The sequence below is a fragment of the Planococcus citri genome, chromosome 1 (assembly GCF_950023065.1).
Source record: "Planococcus citri chromosome 1, ihPlaCitr1.1, whole genome shotgun sequence".
Classification (NCBI taxonomy): Eukaryota; Metazoa; Arthropoda; class Insecta; order Hemiptera; family Pseudococcidae; genus Planococcus; species Planococcus citri.
In genome coordinates this window covers 42,758,420-42,773,674 of record NC_088677.1, presented here as the reverse complement: position 1 = coordinate 42,773,674, position 15,255 = coordinate 42,758,420, and the positions used below count along the sequence as shown (strand labels likewise).

Genomic DNA, 15,255 nt, shown 5'->3' with positions numbered 1-15,255 from the left:
ACCCTCCTTCCTATTTACTGTTTTCATCCTCGAGATACAAGAATTAGAAGCGAAGGGGAAAAAGCTTGAAAAGATTAATTTGAAAAGACATTGTTAAAGCGTCGACCTTTGAAGGAAAAAAAAAGAAGAAAGAAAGATATAGAATAAAAAATAATGTCTGAGGGGTATACCTTGAGCTACGTATATTACCTTTGCGGCACAGTTATGCCTATACGACTGTATGACGTGTGATATAGAGGAAAAAGACCTACAAAACATGGAAATAAAGAGTCTTTAGGAATAAAACGAATCGCGTTCTGCGATGCCGGTACAGGGAGTACAGCAGAGCGTAGCAGTGCACACTACATATAGGGATGTTGTTAGTGGAAAACGTTAAACGGACCAAAGTAGGCGCCTATATACTATTAGTTCGCCTTTGCCGAAGTGCGAGTGAAAGGGTGGGAAAATGCAGCAAGGATAGAAAAAACCAACGGGATCGCAGAAGCGAGTGAAAAGAATAAACCCGATAAGCGACCAGTGATTCTACACCTGCGACGATAGTTTTGTTTAAAGCTAATTGATGAAAATAGATTGATTTGGGAACCCTTGCCTCAACGGCTGTAATGTCTATCTTTTTTTTGCCTTTTTTCTCGTACATGGAAATTGGAAAGTCATCTCGTTATCGAATTCTTTTAATCCAGTATAAGGACTTTTGTGTGTAGTAAAACGCTTGGGCTATGTTCTTGCGTAAGCTCTTGAGAATGCTGAAAAATGATGTCAACTCGAGATAGGAAGATAATAAGGTATGAACATCCTGTGTGTGTGTGTGACTACGGAATTCGCGTAATTTGAAGAAGGCGAATATAAGCTCTTGTTCAAAGGTTTGTTGGTGCCTTTTTTCTCAAGTTGATAGTTTTATTAGACTAATTTTGAGCAAAACGGCTGATTTCTTGTTCACCTCGAGTGGCCGCAAGGGGTGATTTCATTTTCGTAGTGGTAAACGACTGAGCTGGCGAGAATTCGAATTATTATGAATAGGCTTTTACATGCTGAGTATCGAACTCACTCGAGCAGTAGGCTTGGAAGAACGAAAAGGAGAAGAAAAGGTATTCGAAAATTTATACGGCGACGCGACGTGTATGGTAGAGAAATACCGAATACTGTGTATGGAACGCGCATTGCCGTGTGACGGCAGCACCATCATTATTTCTCTCGAACCGGCGAACGAACGGCTTCGCAGTAGTTCGCCCTCTCCGTAGCCATGCTGTATTCGACGAACTCACGGTCTTCTGGCTGGCATTGGCTTCGGCATCAGCACACATAACACGCGTTGTTCCGCGATCCACGCAGCACAAACGGCGGAAAGCTACGCGCCGTATACGAGTATATGCAAATTATTCGAAAGAAATTAAGTTGAGAATCATTGATTTATTAACTAAGGTTAAAGCCGCGCGCGTTTGTGTGTGTGTGTGTGTGTGCGCGCGCGAATGCGTGCTATGTACGTGTATATTTATACTCTCGTGTAGCTGGAGTGTGTGAGTGTCTGCGTGTGTTGTGTGTATAGAAAGAAAAACGAGCCACAGAGCGAACGAGAAAGAAGGAAAGAGAGAGAGAAAGAGCATGTATGCGGCTGAAACTTTTCTACCCCATGTTCCTAAACGGCACCATTGATTTTTCAAATGGTCCAACGATATTTCTCCCCTATTGTTTTCGCTGCTCTTCTCTCCTTCTCTTTCTCTCATTTTCTCTCTCTCTTGCTCGCTTGCTTTGTTATTTTCTGTATTCGGCGGCAGCGTTTTTCGTTTCTCTGTTGTTTTCTTCGAATTTGGAATATCTGCGTTTATTTATCTTGGCGTTGTAGTATTTTATTATTTACGCGAGCCCGTTTATTTGGTAAATCCTAAATGTGTGTGTGGATGACGAAGTAAATATCGAATGAATAAATTTCTTGACGATTGTGTACCTCGCGCCTTCTCTTCCCCTGGGTACATTGTGCCCCAAGTATTATTTCGGCCGGCTTAAGGCGACGCTATGTAGGTATGTGTGACAAAAGACGGTCTCTAATGCCTCTTTTTGCTGAAATTTAAATGTGAATGCACGTTTAGAAGTTCGATGGTCGATTATTTTAATCGAGGGTTGGATTGTGAACGGGTTTTTTGAGTGTATCTAGATTCAAGATGCGTTTGAAGTGATTCAACTCTTCTGAAATAGATTTTCCTCGAATTATACGTATGTATTACTTTTTGAGTATCTGATGGTTGAAAGTTTAGAGCTGCGGTGTTTTCACATACCATTGAAACATAAAGAGGACGTGAAATCTGCTCAAAATTGACTTTCAAGGATCAAAATACGCTACCGCTTGAAATTGATGGATTATTCAAAAATTGGAGGATATTTTCAATAAATCGTCAAGTTTTGCCAGAATTGAAAAAAAATTAATTTTACATCCGCACTCCGCAGTAATGAGAAGTCGTGAAGAAGTTCATCGTATTATGTCAAGTACATTACAGTTACTGTAATGTTAGGTCGTTACAATTTCGTTAAAATGTATTTTGAAAAGGACGAGGCAAAATGAAGAACACCGTGAAAAACTCCAGAATAACGTTTTTTCAACTTTGGAATTTCTGAGGTTCTAATTAATAAGTACTTAACCGTGTTCAAATTTTCAATCTATGAAGTCCACGTAGCATGAGTTGGAAAATCTATAATCGTGTCTTTTGCAGCCTATCTCTTATTGGTGATGATTTTTTTTTAAAAGAGTGGATATAAACTACCCATATTGAAAAAATGTATCATATTTTGAAAAATGGGCAAATAAGACGATCAATTTCCATCATTATCCACATCGTCGGTAGTTTTTCAGGTGGGATGGGAGATGTAAACTGAAAAATGAAAATCTATATGTTCGCTAAAAATTGAAAAATGGGTAACAGCTGGGTTATTTTTTCGATCTTGGATGTTTATAATTTATGTACTGTTGTTCATTCGTAATTGAAGACCAAAATTGTTTTCTTCGAACATTTGGTGAAGCGTATCGACGATTTCCTCGTGAATAGTGAAGTTTCCTATTTGCATATTTGTTCGTTCATCTACATACTCCAGTATGAAACGGATAGGTTTACTATAAGGTATATCCATGTACAGTTTTCTCGATTTGAGCCTATCTGTTTGGTTTTCTAAAGAAGAACAAGGTAGCGTATGAAGGGGAAGTTCACGTGCTGGGTCCCACACTCTTTATTCTTGATGCATACTCACGGTAGCTTGAAAAAATGAACGTATTTTGGTCATGAAAGATCGATGAGTTCACATTTTATCGAAACTATATTGGTAAAGGTTGCTACTTCACCTGTCATTGTCTTTCATGTAATCAGGAAAGCAAGAAAAAAGACACAAGTTTACCCAATTTTACTCGCAACTCTTGAAATTTTAGAGAAGGAGAGTGTGAAGTAACAATGAAAATGTTGTAAACTCTACAGCACCCTTCCAAATTTATCTGGGAAGCTGAAATTTGGTATGTACATCCGGAGAGGGTACCCTTGATTTACCTTTTGGGGATTTTGACTTCTCAACCCTTTCCCAAGATACAGCGTCCCCTCTCCAAGTAAATGTTCAGGGACGCCGGTACCTTGTAATCATCCAAGTTGAAACTGATCACGTCATCGTGAAGAGGACACTTTGATAAAAATATGTAGATGCACCTACACCCATTTTTTTTCACCGCTAGGAGCGCTAAAATGTCAAATGGTCCAAGCTCGTAATTTTCATTTTCTTACTTCTGTTTTTCCAATAGGTAAAATATTGTTCCATGTGACTAGTAGTAATGGACTGCTAAAAATATATATAATTCCAGCATCCCTCTCCTCCCCCCGCGCACTTCATTACTTTCCTGAGAAATCTGGATTGTATTGAAAAAAAGTATTGGTTCTTTCCTGCCATTCAATATTCAATTCCGCAAATGTCCTGCTTCAGCTCACGAGTCTTCATTTTTTTTCAAAACGTCTTATGAAAGCCCTGTTACATCGAAAATAGGGGATGTCGCTGCCTCTTGCCCCCTTCTCCTCCTCTTCAGAAAAAAACAATAAATGTTGAGAGTACCTACGACATACTTACATACATGTTAGCCAAGGGAAAGTTTCGTCCTGGTCGATGATAATCACTTCTGAATTTCTCAACTGCGCGTAGAGTTTTTTGATTTTGTCGTGATCGATTTCCTTGGTCAAATTGAATATCGTTCTGTTTTGTTTATTCGAAAACACAAACAAAGGTTAATTTGCGTGTTGGTCGCTATCGAATGCATTATATATTCAAAAAATTAACCATTACGAGAGAGTTGTGATCACCGCAGCCGGTATTTATAGAGCAGCAGTATGAGGAGTATAAAAAGAATCAATCGACGATAATTACACACCTTTTGATAGATTTATTTCGAATGTAGTAATTTTTCAATGAGAGAGAAAGGAAGAGATTATATTGGCGGGCGTATTAATGAAAAATGCCTATTACGTTTATGTTTTAACTTATGTATAATGTATAGAATGTGTGCGAAGGAGCAGGCGGCGGTAAAAGAGCACGCTGCTGTGAGCTGTGCTGTGTAATATATAACTTGAGAATGCGTAGTACTACATGCACGCGTTCGTAATGCGGTAATGGCGACGATTATTTATGACGTAATTTATAATAAGCGCTAGTTCGTAATTCGTAAATGACGACGAGCGAATTAAAAGCGTCATTTTTTGTTGAAAAATTGATTACGAACGGGGCCAAAGCGCGTACTGCTGCTAATTACATTGCTGCGAAACTTTTTTTACTCTTTTTTTTTGTGTGTGAAAACGTGAAAATTTCTTTACACGAGTTAATTTAATGGTTTTTGTTGTTGTTTTCCCTACAGACGATGTCAGATAAAGAAAAAAAAAGGTTCCATGAAATGGCCGATAAAGATAAGAAACGTTACGATACCGAAATGCAGAGTTACGTACCACCGAAAGGCGAAAAGATACGCGGTAAAAAAAGGAAACAAATTAAAGATCCTAATGCTCCTAAAAGATCTCTGTAAGTATATATTGTAATCACAACAAGAAATTGTACATATAATTTTGCTATTGTTATTGGTCGATGTTTGATAAATTATAAGTATACGACGAAGCTGGTTAGAAAACTGAAGACGTAAAGGTTTTTTAACGGTTTCGAACGCTTGATTTTGAACATGATTCCGCTAGCGGAGGGCCCATCGGCGTGTCAGAGTGAACCTTCCATTGGAAGCGTTACCCTCACACGCTGGTGGAATCTACCCGAGAAGATAGACAATTTTTAGCCTACAGCTTTTTGAAAATTCAAATCAATACCCTTTTTTGGCCTGACCGAATGAATCCTTTGCTAGCGAAATGCCATAACATAAATTTTGTTTCGCTCCTCCAATCTTGGCGTTGTGTACCCGTGTAGCGAAATTAAAATATATCAAAAAAGTCCAAAATTCAGCTCAAGAAACGATATGATACGCGTTCATATAATTTAGTACCTCCGTAGATGGATATCTTAATAACATATCAATTTGTACTGAATTCTGATTGTGATGGGGGAGGCGCCGGAAGGAGTTGAAAATTAATGTCTTGATAAAAGTCCAGGAAAAACATTGTGCAAAGCCTAATTCGTTTCGGAGAATTTAAAGAGGAGAGGGGCCAGGGATAGAGGAGGCGGTCGTACAGCTCGAGCAAGACTCCGAAAATATTAAAATTTTCATTATCAATCAAAAAACACATCAGTTGAATTTTTTAGTAGCAAATTCCTGTTCGGATTTTTGAATTTGGTTTTCATCATCATCCCATTTAATTGAGTTTTTTTGTTCGGCATCCTTCGTTAAACTTCTAAAAATGTGCGTCCAAAAGGTATCAAAAATTTTTTCCTCAAGGTTAATCGAGTCTCTGTTTATTAGAAGATTGAACATTCGAAAAGCGCCAATAACTCGGATAATGTTTCTAGTTGTTGAAAAACTTTTCAATGTCTGAAAGTCGAAAAAATAGAAAAATTACGAATGAATGTCTTTTGACGATTTATCATCGACCATTGTCGCGGAACACAAGTGTCGGTGTAAAAAAATCTCGACGACGACGTTGGCAGCATTGAAATTTTTAATAGGCTCGTTGACCTTATTTTTACTTGTTTTTTTTTCGAAGTTTTTTCTCATTTTGAAAAGAAAAACAAAGAGAAGTTGGTAGACAAATTTGATAAGTGAACTTGAAAAATGTTGTATTCGATGAGTCACGATATGCTTATGATGATGAGCTTACGTAAACCTTGTCGAAAATAGTCGGAATATTAAAAATAGATTTATAGCATGATCGGCGAAAGTTTTTCACTATTTTGTCTTTTGTCTAGTCGCGCTTATGAAAAAATTTACGAAATGAAATCGACGACTGTTTCGACTCGTTCGAGCGAAATGTTGAAAGAAAAGATAAGCGTTGGTAAAAAGCAATGAAAAATGCTGTTAAGGAAAATATTTCCACCGTCACCACGGCTGTATAGAGCTATAGACACGATTTAGTTATTGTAAATGAATAAAAGCCATTTGTTTTATTGGAGCATAAATTTTTCGCCGTTTTATTCGTATAGTTTTTGGTAGATTTTTATAAATTTTTATACTCGAATGCAACGAGAACTTTTGACACCGCGTCGCGCCGCCTCGCTGCCGTCATCTCCCCAGCGGCGGAGCAGTAGCGTCGCGAGGCGATTTTACGTCGCTACGTGACAGTTGGTAAATTAAAATATATGTTTTTGTTTTTGCACAGATCTGCTTTCTTCTGGTTTTGCAACGACGAACGTGGTCAAGTTAAAGCAAATAACCCAGATTACGGTGTGGGAGATATTGCTAAAGAATTAGGCCGTAAATGGGCTGATGCCGAACCACACACTAAACAAAAATACGAAGCTATGGCTGAAAAAGACAAAGCTCGATATGAAAGAGTAAGTAGACGAATGCGAAAGAATCGACTTTCGATGAAAATTGCATTTTCAATTTTTTTTTTTACTCAAACTTCGCTTGTTTCAGGAAATGATGGAGTACAAAAAGAAATCAAAACCAGGGGTTCCTGTTTCCGAGCCAATTTTAAAACAAGAAAGCGACGGTGATGATAACGACGACGATGAGGAAGATGACGACGATTAAACTGTAATATCGATAAAGTATAAATGAAAAAGAAAAAAAATTCAAAAAAAGTTATTGAAAACAGTAAAAAATTTGAGAACTGATTTTTTTTCTAATTTATTATGTAGGTATATTTCTATGTTATAGTAATTAAGGAAATGTATATACAGAATACTCTTTGTTCACCATAATAATACGTGTACAGGATTTACAGTTCGAAAAAAAGTATAAGCATATTGCGCGCAACATTTTACTATTTCACGAATGGAAACAGAATAATTTTTTCCCTTTTTCAATTTAAACATAGGTAGTTTCGTATTGGTTAACTTTTTAAAATCTTCAGATATTAACGATTTTCATTTCTGTATTGTTTCCTATCAATTTTTATAAGGTGAATCATGTTTTGAAAGTGTCTATCCAGGTAATGAATGAACGATGTGTCGCCGATTATTATTGTTCGAAGGCGTAGACGAGTAAGGTATCATGAAACATTTTGGTTAAATTTATCAATATTAGGCTTTTTATCGTTCTGTTTTTCTGTTCTCTTTTTTTTACTGATTATATAGTTTTACAAGATCCAAAATGAATCCTATTTTGCAGGTTTTTCGTAAGTGCGTATTTCTTCAAAAAAATGTTGTAAATATAATGTAGTGTTCTTTTTTTGTATATAGGTTAATCCTAGTTTTACCGGTAAAATTTGTTTTTTCGGTGTTACCGAGTAATAATCTATCAAAACACGTCACTTTGACGTTTCGATTTTAATTTGAAAAGAATAAAAAAACAGTTTACAGCATTTTAATACGTAGCACGATGTCTTTAGAACTTACAAAATATCGTATTATTTTGTTTATGATATGAAAAGTTAGACGTACCTGCATATAAAGTAATTGAAAACGAAGGCGACATCAGTAAACTTACTCTTTACTTGGAATACCATTATATTACGCAGGATTATTTTTGTACTGAATGAAAATCTGCAAAGTAATATTAATTTTTAATTATTATTTCCTCTTATTTCTTATTGCATTTCTTCAATTTTTATGTTTTAACTGTACGTACGTTTTCTAGTAAATGGTATGTTAAATTTTTACGCTTGGCCATAATTATTAAAAAAAATTCGTTTCGTTTTTATTCTGGTTATGACATTCCTACATTCAGCTATGGAAAAAACAAATTTCTCGAGTCTATTCACTTTTGATTTTGTGTTTTTAGTATTTTATTTACATTACGGTTTTTCTTTTTTATTTAAATTATTTTGTACGCTAAGTTTTAATCTTACTTTTATGTTATAATTTGAAAAGTGAAAAATATGAAAGGAAATGACAAATGTTTTGTACTTCTTAGGGATTAAATACTTTTAAATAAAACATTTGTTTGTTATTTGTAATGTATTTGTTTGTATCACTTTCTTTTATAATTTCAAGTATTTGTATGATTGATTCTGCGTGAAATAAAGTGATTTTAGTTGATCATTAGCTTGATGAATTCCATTAAGTGGAAGTTGTTTTGTTTTGTGTTTTTTTTACGTACACGTTTTGTACATTCGAGTTTCTTTGTTTTGTTAACTTCGGAAAGGCACTATGTGATCACTTGATAATTATCAATTTTTGATGGTGCAGTTTAGCAGTTAGCATATCCCGTAGCCTCGCCACTTAAGGTGTGCAATTGCGTGAAAATCGCTGATGCTGCAGTTCAGAACAACGTCACAACAACGTACTCTTCATGTGCAAAATAAATATTGATTCTCCATCCCAAATTGAGCATGAGTTCCTCGATTTGATTGCACATCATTTCATTACCGTCTGCGGAGTACTGTGTGAATTTGATCTGCTCTTAATCTGGCCTCATGAAATTCTAAAATGAATCGTATTATAGATTCGGATAGTATACTGTGCAATTGCAAATAATTCTGTATCAAATTTTATCGATGATTATTTTGCGTTAATTACTATTATTATCAGCAGTTTCTATTACAATGAAGAGGATGGTTATGGGTTTGAATTTTTTGATGAGTGCAGAGCCGACTCGAGCTGATTCATGAAAGTGGGCGTGGAGGGTAAAAATACCGATAGAAAATTTTGAAAATGCTACTTAAAATTTTTTCGTGACAAAACAATCTCAGATTGTCTGTATTGCAGCACCTTTAAAAAAATTTTGAATGAATACAGATAGGTACTTAATTCATAAAAAAAATCAAAAATTCTTTTATTCCGTTAGGGCACTAAACATTTTTTAAAAATTTTCAGTAAGTATTCAACATTGGAAATGATGTTTTTATAGCATTTCTCCGCGCACATAATGCTTTGAAAAACCGAGCGTTTTCAGTCGATAGTTGAAAAATTGAAAATTCAGTCGGAATTTTATTCTAACTTCCAAGTTTTCAATTTTATGCAGTTTGTTGGAGAAAGTTGGCAAACTCAACAATTTCTCTTCCAAAATTTGGCCGACTTCAGAGAAATTTTGCCGAAATGCTGCCAGAGAAATTATAGGGTGGGAGGGAGTGTGAAACCCTCTCTAACGGTCTAACCTCTCTCTCGCATCAGCTCCAGAGTCCCGACATTCCCGATAACTCCTGACTCCATTGACGTTATACCTCTACGTCAATGCCTGACTCCGGATGAGTTTCTAGTAGTCAACTTAGTAGTAAAGCACTGCAATAGGTATTGTTTTCGTAGCATTGCGGCTGCAATCTTGAAATCTGAAAATGAAATTATAGCTCTAATCATATCGCTTATGTTGTCGTGTCTTCCCTTCTAAAAATCGAAACAGTCATGTTGTTTTGACAGTTTTGTAATGTTCGGTTTCACCCTCTCCTCGTCTCCTGTCAAGTTCCCCCTTTCCTGACAGGCTATGACCTACCAAAAATGCCTACATGCATGTACATATGTACAATTTTCTTCACAAGAACGATGTAGTGCAATCATCATCCTCAAAAGCCAATAACACACGCAGATGCGCAGAAAGTATGCGCAATAGTGCGAAACACGCCAGTACTATTAGGACTATAGTTGATTAGTTGCTATAGCGCAAGCGCAAATTTCATATCAAAACACAAAACTGAGGTGCGTTTCCCACGTGTTTTTGATATGTTCGTGCTTCGTGTTGATATGTTTTTCCTTTTCCTTTTTATGAAAAGTCATTGAAAACTGTGAATTTCAGAATGATTGTTATAATATAAACGTGTAAATAATTGGATTGCAAATCAAGAAACACGAATATTAGTTGACCCAGGTGATAGTATATTGCATTACGACGTTACTGCATGTTTCAATGTAGCGATTATGGACAAATACACAGCAGATATTTGCGAAGAAAGTGATACCAGTAGCAACGATGGAAGCTACGACGGAGGTGATTTCGAATCGGAAAAAGCGAAATGTTTATTTTGCGACTCTACGTTCAATGATGTTGAAGCAACCTTGTTACATTGTAAAGAAACCCACGACGTTGATTTCCACAAACTAATGAATCGGTTTCAAATGGATTGTTACTCTTTCATAAAGATGATCAACTTCATTCGCAAGGAAGTCATATCCTGTGAAGTCTTGAAAACCCTTGATTCTCCTGTATGGGAAGATGATAAGTACTTCAAACCCGTCGAAGAATTCGATCCATGGCTTATGTTTGGTAAGTTGATAAATCATACTTACTTATTCAACGAGACAACCTAAGTGATTATTTACGAAGTTATTTATTTGCAGATTTCGAAGAACATTTTTCCGCTTTGTCTAGAGATGATATTCTGCCGGTTGTGAACAACCATGGTGATTCATCGTGTGAAAAAAATCAGTTGGTGTTGAATTTGCAAAAAGAAGTAATTCTGAAGTAGTCTATTCGAATTGAATAGTGTTCGAATACTAAAAACTCTTTGTTTTAGTTGCAAGATAAAACCGAGCAGTTGTCTCAGTTGAGCGAACAACTAATTCAGATGAAGAAATTCGTTCATAAGATATTACAAGATGACGATGCAATGGATACCCATCCAGCCAACTGTGTCGGAAATTCCACGAATGATAATGGATATTTTGAATCATACAGTCATCATGGAATTCATTACGATATGTTATCGGTAGGTTATTTTGTTTAGTTTATATGATTATCATTTTTCGATACGACCCGCTATGAAAATGTGGAACTTCTTTGAAATTTCACTTGATGAAAAAGAACAGTTGCATGACTTACCTCTTTTTCATCGTCGAGTTGTCTGGTGCTTAAGTGAATTACATCACATGTGATGTTCTGTGCTAATCAGCCTGTCGTGTAATAATGTATTTTGAATTAATTGGTAACTGATTTCGTTTAATCGCAGGATAACGTACGAACTTTGAGTTACAAAAATGCCATTTTAGACAATAAGGCTGTTTTCACCGATAAAATAGTTCTAGATTTAGGATGTGGTACTGGAATATTGTCAATGTTTGCAGCTAGTGCCGGATCTAAGAAAGTTTATGCAGTCGACAATTCTGATATTGCGTTTTATACCGTCGATATTATTAGGTAAGTTAATCGACATCTTTACACATGATGGTTGATGTACAAATGGATTTTTATTGATATATCTATATTATCTGTTTTTAGAGAGAACAAATTGACTGAAAAAGTTGAAGTAGTCAAATCGAAAATTGAAAGCAATAAGTTACCGTTTGACCATGTCGACATAATTATCTCAGAATGGATGGGTTATTTTCTGTTATTCGAAGGGATGCTTGATAGTTTGATCTACGCAAGAGATAATCTTTTGAAACCGGGAGGTTTGTTGTTACCTGATAAATGTAATTTGTACATTTGCGGAGCTCACGATTTAGGTACTCGTTAATTCGTTGATCTCAAATTAGTCGATTTGTTCGATTCTAAATAATATTTTGATAATTTCAGAAGGGTACAAAAACCACATCGAATTTTGGAACGATGTTCATGGGTACCAGATGTCTTCTATAAGAAACGAAGTTCTTAAAGAAGTTATTATCGATGTGATGCCGTCTAAAAATATCGTCACATCGTCTTCGAACATCGCATCCTTCGATCTATATAAGTGTTCTGTGAAAGATACCAGTTTTTCGTCGTCATTCAATCTCACTTGTAACGAAGATACTTCAATCACTGCTTTTGTCGGATATTTCGATGTACTGTTTCAATTAGAGAATACTGTGCAATTTTCAACCGACTCATTTAGTACGCCTACTCATTGGAAACAAACTATATTTTATATATCGCATCCTATCGTTTTAAAGAAAGGTACACGTCATTTTCTGTACGGAATTTTACTTATATTCGAGTTTCTACGCTAAATTCGTGTCATTTCAGGTGATAATTTGAACGGGAGACTGATTTGTCGCAGAAATGTGAAGAACACAAGGTCTTTATTAATTACCATAGAAGCGAATGATCGAACGTATAATTTCGATTTGCAGTAACGAAATTCGCGATTTTCCAAAGTGATTCCGGCTCAGTTTAATAACGGTATCGTATTATCTCTGGAATTACTTGAAAATCTGTACTTCTTGTTGAAGTGGATGATGATGTTACAAGTTCTGCTTTATAAAATGCCACACCTGCGCGAATTTTTTGTCAAATTGTGATCGTTTTAAAGTATTAAGGATGATATACATATTTTAACAGACCTGTTGGACTAATTTGCATTTGTAATATTGAAGCTGGAATCATTATTGGGCCTTTAGCGCTTGTATCTGACGAAAATACATCCTGAAAAGTGTATTTTTTAAAATATTGATCAGAATTGAAGCAGTAATGAAGTTATCAATTGAAATATTTCGAGTGTAAAAAATTACTTTCATGTAATACCCGCTGCTACTGTTCAAAGTTAATTCATCCAAAGTGACAGAAAAAGACACCGATATATCTTCGTATGTGTTTACAAAAGCTAATGCGTAAGAGTACTGCCCATTTATGTCGGGTTTAATTTTTCTTATCCATACGTCGACTCCATTTTTCTATAATATGTACAAGGCGAAATGTGATGACATGTTGCTTATTCTTTTTCATTATCTAACCGAACTGGACTACCGTAAAAATTCTATATCCTGGCAGTCCTAGTACATCTTGATTGATTCCAATTGCCACTCTGTTTTGCAATATCGCTTTGTAAGGATTTGTCAACGTTCGTATATCCGATGATATGATCAAAGGTGCCGCAATTATGCACCAAATAGCCATTTGAACCTTACATTGATCATATGATAGCCCAGGGCTTCCAACTAGTAACTTGATCATAATAGGAAAAATTAAACCAAATTCGAGTTATAACGTCGCATGATATTTTTTAAAATTATTCCTACCACGTCCGGATCATTCCAACCCCCTGGTCCGGCTACTTTTATTAGTGTTTCTTGTTGAGCTGTGTAATTATCCATCACTTTTCTCAATGTTTGCCAGCTAGCATCCATATCGCCGTAAAATCTCCAGGTGTTCGAACTTCTTTGTACGCTAGTATAATCAATCTACAAAAACTTGGATGAATTTATATAGTGTCATATTTCTAATTGGTTGAAATGAATTTTGTGTGAAAAAAAATGGAAACATGGTTTTACTGATACGGTGGTGTATTGACCATTATACGTAACTAATAATAGTTTTCGAAAACAATGATGAAATTAATGGTTTTTAATTTTTATCGAGATTTAATGCTGTAAAGCCATATTTCCATCTTCGTAATATATTCTGAAAAATTCACGATATTGCTTACAGGGTACTGATTGTATGTTCTGTAAACGGGCCAACTTGTTGCATATACAATTGATCTCGGAGATCTCATTAAATAGCCTCCAAATTCGGGGTATTCTACTGATAAAACATACCCACTGCAGTTTAAATTTTTTTTTTTAGAATTAGCATTAAAACGAAATTATCGTACGATAATTCAGTAACGCTGGGTCAGCTGAGGCTGCACTCATTTTCACGTAATCCACATCCCACGAAATGAAAGTGTTGGCGTCTTGTTCCAAACGACCATACGATCCGGGAAATCCTTGTCCGGATACTTTTCCCAAATCGCTGAAAATTCCGAACTTTAAACCTCGATTGTGCATCTGTTGTGGAAAAGCTCTTTATTATGATTTATTCTCATGATTCCGATATTTAAAAAAATAATATTCCATACGTACGTATAAGGCTAAATCTCGCATTTGATTAGGGAATCGGTTCGGATCAGCAATTAATCGATCATCCCATGTTCGAGTTGCACTTTGCCAGCAATCGTCTAAAATTATGTATTTGTAACCTGCGTCTGAATATCCTCCCGTAATCATTGCATCTGCTACCTGTTTTATGTTTGTTTCTCTGGCAAAAAAAAAGTTTTTTTTTTCTTAAAAGATCACTGATAGATTGAAGAAACAAATTCTAAAATGTTTAATTACGAGTAACAAAGCGGATTGCTGTCATAATAGGAACACCACGTGTAGCATTTAAATACCATCCACGATGACCATCCCATTGGTGGAGTTGGAGCGGCACCATTACTCGCGGCTTGTATTTCAAAAATGCGTAACAGTAAAAATAATATCGCTACGTTGCATATCATCCTAATTCAAAATTTCCATTTTTCTAAATAAAATATACTTTTTTTTTCTTTTAATGAAGGACCATTAAAATTGTATGGGTATGTTCTTTCTTACCTTTTCATTAAATTCTGATGGTTTATTACAGGATGAGATTTGAAAAACAAATGAATCTATTTTCAAACACAACAGATGCAGTAAATGTAACGACTGAGCTTATATTATTTTGAAAATGAAGTATCAGCAACACACACCTTACTAACGAAGTGCTTCAAAAAACTACGAACATATGCTTGTCCGTTTATTTGCTAAATGTGTGTTGATATTATTTTAAATTTGTGCTTACACCTCGAATAATAATTGTTGAAGTTTGAATAATCTAATTAATTGTTTGAAGCTGTTTAATTCGGTTTACCTTGGAGGTGAATTGTCTATGGGTTTTTTAGCAGATGTATAAACATAATTATTCGCTGATGATGCATGTAATAATGTCAGTATATTATGCTCTCGAAGTCTAACGATTTCTGTAATCGTTCATCGCGATGCTGGGTTCTAAACATGGTTTAAGCTTGGTTTAGAAACGTTGGATTTGAATGGTTGAGAAGAAATTTACGCTATCGCAGT

At 35.6% G+C, this 15,255-nt stretch overlaps 3 protein-coding genes across 5 annotated transcripts in view; 2 read left to right on the top strand and 1 right to left on the bottom strand.

Moving 5' to 3' along the window:
* Nucleotides 1-8,592, top strand: part of LOC135832059 (high mobility group protein DSP1-like) — a 41,244-nt gene extending 32,652 nt beyond the window's left edge. The window contains exons 3-5 of the mRNA XM_065345041.1: nucleotides 4,868-5,028; nucleotides 6,762-6,936; nucleotides 7,022-8,592. Of these exons, the coding sequence (XP_065201113.1) occupies nucleotides 4,868-5,028; nucleotides 6,762-6,936; nucleotides 7,022-7,138 (453 nt within the window). The 3' untranslated portion in view covers nucleotides 7,139-8,592. The remainder of the gene's footprint in view (nucleotides 1-4,867; nucleotides 5,029-6,761; nucleotides 6,937-7,021) is intronic.
* Nucleotides 8,593-10,154: 1,562 nt separating this feature from the next.
* Nucleotides 10,155-12,832, top strand: Art3 (arginine methyltransferase 3). The gene is made up of 7 exons (XM_065345033.1): nucleotides 10,155-10,744; nucleotides 10,819-10,931; nucleotides 10,995-11,186; nucleotides 11,427-11,614; nucleotides 11,696-11,922; nucleotides 11,993-12,352; nucleotides 12,422-12,832. The coding sequence occupies exons 1-7, from the start codon at nucleotides 10,399-10,401 to the stop codon at nucleotides 12,529-12,531; spliced, it is 1,536 nt and encodes a 511-aa protein (XP_065201105.1). The 5' UTR covers nucleotides 10,155-10,398; the 3' UTR covers nucleotides 12,532-12,832.
* LOC135832055 (alpha-N-acetylgalactosaminidase-like) lies at nucleotides 12,300-14,925 on the bottom strand. Of its 3 annotated transcripts, none has more exons than XM_065345034.1 (10): nucleotides 14,749-14,925; nucleotides 14,491-14,655; nucleotides 14,239-14,413; nucleotides 13,989-14,163; nucleotides 13,821-13,918; nucleotides 13,414-13,575; nucleotides 13,142-13,339; nucleotides 12,907-13,068; nucleotides 12,739-12,820; nucleotides 12,300-12,669 (listed from the first exon to the last, which is right to left on the bottom strand). In XM_065345034.1, exons 1-10 carry the CDS (start codon nucleotides 14,754-14,756, stop codon nucleotides 12,569-12,571), a joined length of 1,326 nt encoding a protein of 441 aa, XP_065201106.1. In that variant the 5' UTR covers nucleotides 14,757-14,925; the 3' UTR covers nucleotides 12,300-12,568. The 3 variants fall into 3 exon arrangements, with proteins under 3 accessions (XP_065201106.1, XP_065201107.1, XP_065201108.1); XM_065345035.1 differs by having other exon boundaries at nucleotides 13,821-13,915; XM_065345036.1 differs by lacking the exon at nucleotides 14,491-14,655.
* Nucleotides 14,926-15,255: the final 330 nt, after the last annotated feature.